Genomic DNA, 6000 nt, shown 5'->3' on the forward strand with positions numbered 1-6000 from the left:
GGGTGGTTCCTGTTTCATGCGGATGCCCGCAGCCTGCTTTTGCTTATTACCTGTGGCAAAGTGGGATTAACAACAGGAATGATGTGCTTCTGCTTCTCTGACAAAATGATGATGTCATCGATGGCCCACTGGTCATACCCTTCCCCCGAAAACACAGGCTGCCACCAGCGAAACCTGGTGCAAGGTGTCTTGGCTGCAGCCGGCAGCTCCAGATAAACAAACCTGAAGAAGAGAAATTCAGCAGAGCTTTAGGGAACACAGTTTGTAGAGAAATGGGAGAAATACCACTGAACAGGAAAAGAAACAGGAAAGCCAGTGTCTCTCTTACATGTAGAAGTCCTCAGAAATCTTCTACATATCTGGATACTTATTTATACATTGCATATCAAGAAGCCTTCTTTGTTCTTCTTGTCTATGGAGAATGTAAACTCTTTAAGACAATGGCTATTTTTTACTCTCTACTGCTATACTGCCTAGCACAATAAGGAACTGATTTGTACTCTTCAGCTTTGAATTAAACTGTTCAGCTGATCCATGTTCAGCAAATCTTAACATTCTTCTGGTGCCAGCAAGTAATAGTGAAATATGCTGGCAAAATTCATTTCTCATTCTCTTCTGCTGGTTGGTCCTATTTGTAGACAAAAGCATCCTTCTGTTACAATGCAATAGATTATGTAGCAGAGTTTTCTGCTGTGGATAAAAATATTTCAGCCTTCCCATATGGGTCTTCATAAAAGAACTTCAGGTCTTCTCAGATAGTTTGCTTTATATTCAATTTAGGAAACATCTTACAAAAGTGATGTTAAATAAAAGTAAATTTCAAACTTAATCATATTTATGTTAAAAAATACAATAATTAATTACTTGTTGAGTCCTATTTCAGATTCATATAAGCCATTCATTCATATATTCCTTTCGGTACTCTTTCTTTATACCACACTTTTTATGGTTATTTTCTACCACGGACCCTGATTTACTTGATGGTTAGGTAAAGAGAGGTGGAGGAATTGTTCAGGGCTACAAAGAACCTTCTTTTCCACAGGGTTCCTAGTTTATGTGTTGGAAAATAAGAAATTGGAAAATAAGATCTGGACCACAATTGAAACAGCAGGAAAATCAATATGCATTGCTATATTCTGTAAGGAACATCACTCTTGGTTACTCAGAAGGGCAAATGTTTTGTCTAAAAATAATGTATTGCATAGTCCAGAGATGAAGGTTTCAGTATACAGCTTCTTTGTTGGATGTGTCCTTTAAGTTTGACAAAGAGGAAGCTAAATGACCTGCCCAGCGGATGAAGGGAAGGCAGTGGATGTAGTTTTTCTGGGGTTTAGTAAGGCTTTTGATACTGTATGTCACAGCATCCTTACAGACAGGTTGTCCAGCTGTGGGATAAGAGAGTTCATGGAGAGCTGTAAAGAACTGGCTGAAAAGCAGAGCTTAAAGGTTTGTAGTGAATGGGGCTACACTGGGCTGGCAACCGGTCACCACTGGTGTTCCTCAGAGTTCAATCTCAGGGCCAATCCCATTCAATATATTTAGCAACTATCTGGATGCAGAAGTTAAATATATCATTAGCAAGTTTGCTGATGATATCAAATGTGGAGGTGCTGTTGACTCTCTTGCAAAGGGATCTAAACAGATTGGAGCATTGGGCTGTGGTTAATGGGATGAAATTTAAGAAGTCAAAATGTTGTGTTCTGCACCTAGGATGGAGTAATGCCAGGCATAAGTACAAACTGAAAGAGGAGTGGCTGGAAAGAAGCCCTGCAGAAGACTACCTGGGAGTGCTGGTCAACAGCAAGCTTTAGAGAAGTCAGCAGTGTGCCCTGGCAGCCAAGAGGGCAAACCACATCCTGGGATGCATCACACACAGCAGAACCAGCTGGTCAAAAGAGGTGATTATCCCACTGTACTCAGAGCTGGGTACTGTGCGTAGTTCTGGGCCCCTCAGCTTAAGAAGGATGTGAAGATACTTGATTACATCCAAAGGAAGGCAACAAAGGAGGGCAACAAAGCTGGTGGAAGGGCTGGAAGGCATGTCCTGTGAGGAGTGGCTGAGGACTTTGGGCTTATCAAGTTTGGAGAACAGGAGGCTGAGGGGTGACCTCATTGCTCTCCACAGCTTCCTGAGGAGGGGAAGTGGAGAGGGAGGTGCTGGTCTCTTCTGCCAGGGATCCAGTGAGAGGATGTGTGGGGATGGTTCACAGCTGCACCAGAGGAGATTTAGACTAGACCTTAGGAAACTTTTCTTTACTGAGAGGGTGTTCAAACACTTAAACAGGCTTCCTAGAGGGATGGTCAATTCCCCAAGCCTGTCAGTGTTGTTCTGAAAACATTGTTCATTGCAATGCAAAATGACAAGATTGGAAGATATAATTATTTACATATTGAAAGACATGAACTACAGGAAATAGAAATCATGTTAATACGTGCAGACAAGTGCATTTAAAATTTTCACTGACAAGCTATCTTACAGCAAATTTGAAATGCTGAACATGATTTCTTCTCCTCCTTAAATATTTCTTTAAGGGAGTTTTTTTTTGTATGTGACATTAATATATGTTTGTTACATCTGAAACTAGAGTCAGAGGAAATGGCAGAGTTCTATACCTCCTTTGGACAAGTTCTGCATTTGCTTGCTAATACTTTGCAGATATTAGCATTTTAGTCATGTTCCACATCGGAGACGAGTGATTGAAAACTTTGTATTTTACTTCAGATTTTTTAAGGCACACTTTCATTAGACTTTTCCTTTCTACTGACAGGAGTTTACTGTGGCAGCCTGAAAAAGTTTCTGTATAATGATGGCTTTTAAGCATTATAACTTGAAATTATTATTCACATTTTCATAAATTGAGAAATAGGGTTGTTTTTTGCAGAGCTGGTGCAGTATGGATTTAATTTAGACCAAAATTATACCTGGGTTTGCTGAAGTCGGAGAAATACATTTCTGCTAGTAGCTGCCAGTTGATTCCGCCGTTATTGCTGTACTGCAGCAGCACACCTTCTTCTCTGCTGTCTGGTTTGTTGCATGAAGAACTGTCTCCTCCTATCTGGATGTAAAACTGGACAAAATCCACCCAGGTCGTGTCCAAATCCCAGCTTACCAACTGTCTTTTTCCAGCCTACAATAGAAACAACAACGGGGCAATAATAGTGTTAAATATGGCACCTTCACTGTGAATAGCTGTATTTGAAGTCCAACACAGATGAATATTGCACAGAAAATTGCACAGCACAGAGGACATTGAATTTTGTATTCACATGACATTAATTTGTCTTTCTGACAATGATCCTGCTTGGCCATCCTTTATGTCTGAATCACCCTGGTGTGATCCCACAGGAACTCTTATTATTAAATTTCAACACACAATGTGACTTTTCAACACAATTTCCACACAACTATTTAATCTATTCTGGAAGCTGAATGCTTGTGTTTTCGAAACTTGGTTAGCTTGCACCCAACAACTTAAACCTGTGAAGAGTCCTTTGACCCTTGAAAGCTCATTTAGGATACAGTCATACTGTTTTGGCCTTGAATTATGCCCACTGCTTTTGTTTATTTTTGGTTTATCCCTAGCTGAGCAAAGCTGTCCTGGATGGTGCTGTGAGAGTGAGATGGGTTCAGACCTGAGCTGCTGCTTCCTGGTGCAGCCCCACAAGACTAGTACAGGCCATGGTTACAACTACAATCTCTTGGTAGCTTGCTTTCACAGCTTCATTTGGAGACCCATGGGAATTTGAAATTATCATCACCAAATCAAACTAGGAATGGATAACCAAGATGCAAATATATCCTTGCTGCCCTATGGGCGGGTGTGTCCTGGCATGCTGAGGGTACTCAATGTAGTGACCTGCAGTGGATAAAACTCTGGCTGTAAAACTATTCCAGGTGGGTTTTCCATATCTACACCCCACAGCAGCTCTGCCTGCCAAAGGGTTAAGCACAGACAGACGAGCAACATCAAACCTCAGGGGAATTGCAGGGGCTAATTGAAAGAGGTCTGTATTGCAAACACACCTACAATTGATTAAAATGAGTTGTAAAACAAAAGAAAGAGAGTCGGCAGAACAAAGCCAACATTAATTCTGGCAGCAGTAATTGATTGTGGCAGTAAACATTAGACATTCAAATAAAAAGCGGCTATTTGAGCAAATGAAAAGAAAATGGAACCTGTGAATATGAGCTCCCAAAACAATCCAGAACTGTTGGGCAAGTAGAAAAATACTTTTTTATTACCTACCAGCATGGCCAGTGGACACTTTGAAAAAGATCTGAACAGAAATTAAATAAACCACTTTCTGTTGGTGGCACACAGAGTGCTACTACTCGAGAAATGAATGATAACCTACCCCTTAGAGATCAATAGAAAGGGGCCAGGAATGTCTAAATGAGTTTTTCACTCCTCCTTAGCAGAAATCAGAAGAAAGATCATAGCAGGTTAATACTAATTTAGCAAAATACTTTGGAGAAACTTGGCATAAGGAACTAAGCCAGAAGGAAAAACATCTAACAGAGAAGACAATTACATAAAAAAATCCAATTATCACAATTAGCTAGTTGTACTGATTGGTCTATCATGAAATTTTCAGTGCAGAGCTGCATTTCCAGGGCAGCTGGATGTGAGACTACATAGGAGAACTGAAAATTATTTCATGGGTTAGATTTTTGTAGTGAGGTAAACAACACGCAATTTCACAGCGTTGAATATTGGGTTATTCTTCTGGGACTAATCTGGCTCTCATGACAGCAGTGACAGTTTGATCAAACCTTTAAAAGAGAAGCACATATCTGCATTTAAACTCTTCCTTTCAATTAAGAACAAAACCAAACCCAGTACTAGATCTAAGGAGCAACAATAAAAAAATAAAGCTGTGATTACAACCCATAATCCTACATCTGGTCAGAAAGATTTAGTTTTATTTTAGTTAAAATTTATTTAAATTAGCAGAATTCTCCATATCTTTTTCCTGCTTTATTATTTTTGTCTGCAAGTATCCAAGTTATACAAAAGAGTAACCTCCTACAGGCTAACCACTTGCTAAAAGTCGTTTTTTCACTAGTTTTCATCCTGTGACTCAAATTAAGCTGCTTATCCCCTGGAAAGAGGAACAAGCATCTCCATCCCTCACCCAGAACAGTACAGAATAAACAAATGGGAGCTGTTGGATGCTGAGAAAGAACCGAGTCTTACAACAGAAAATGCACAATTTAGACAGTATGAATGTACACACTTCCCAGCACACTGGCAATTTACTTCCTTCCATTACAGCTGGTATTTCTTGAATACATAATGCACATGTCGTTCCCTATCTCTTTTGATTGATTTGTTCTTTACCTGCAGAGCACAGCTGCGCTGTTTAAGGCACTTCTCATACTGCGTGCAGCTTTCTGCCGCCTTCTTTTTCTCTGCCATACGAGCACATCGTGCTCCATTCAAACCTGCAGTATTTGCCTTTCCCAGTATCCCACCCCTGGTTAGTACCTTGTTGAAGTAGAGTGAGGAGCCAGATGAGATGACCCCACAGCCTTCCTCAGGCTTGACAACCTCTCCCCCAATAATTTCCTGCCACTCTGTCGTCAGGCTTTCTGGGTTCTCAAAATCAGACATGACAGTTGAAGGAAGGGGATTTTCAGGCTGACATTCAGTACCCCGAAACCCAGAGTCACACCTGGAAGGAAGTGCAAACATAAAAAGCTTTTAAAGACTTCATTTGACACTGACAATTACTTAAGGATCCTAGAAATGATCTAGAGTAACTGGATAAAAAAGCTGTATCTTACTTCTAAAAAAACCCAGAAGGTGTCCAGAAGGTTTGACATTGGCAGGCAGCAGTCTGTGCCTTCAGTGTTGCACCCCGGCTGCCAAGCGGTGCTGAGCTGGTCCCTGGTGTCCTTCTGACCCAGTGAAACAGCTCCAGCACTGAGCCGATCCCTAGGGTCCCTGTGCAAAGTGCCTGAGGGACTACCAGGACACCTGCAGCAGTGAAGCCCTG

The 6000-nt window shown here is 41.0% G+C and overlaps 1 protein-coding gene across 1 annotated transcript in view; it reads right to left on the reverse strand.

Annotated features, from left to right (window-relative positions):
* RELN (reelin) overlaps positions 1-5676 on the reverse strand; it is a gene marked incomplete at its 5' end in the record, with an annotated part of 68242 nt that extends 62566 nt beyond the window's left edge. Inside the window, 3 exon segments of the mRNA XM_010009746.1 lie at positions 51-222; positions 2923-3128; positions 5490-5676. Of these exon segments, the coding sequence (XP_010008048.1) occupies positions 51-222; positions 2923-3128; positions 5490-5676 (565 nt within the window).
* Between the last annotated feature and the right edge of the window lie 324 nt (positions 5677-6000).

This window comes from Nestor notabilis, unplaced genomic scaffold, assembly GCF_000696875.1.
Source record: "Nestor notabilis isolate BGI_N333 unplaced genomic scaffold, ASM69687v1 scaffold412, whole genome shotgun sequence".
Classification (NCBI taxonomy): Eukaryota; Metazoa; Chordata; class Aves; order Psittaciformes; family Psittacidae; genus Nestor; species Nestor notabilis.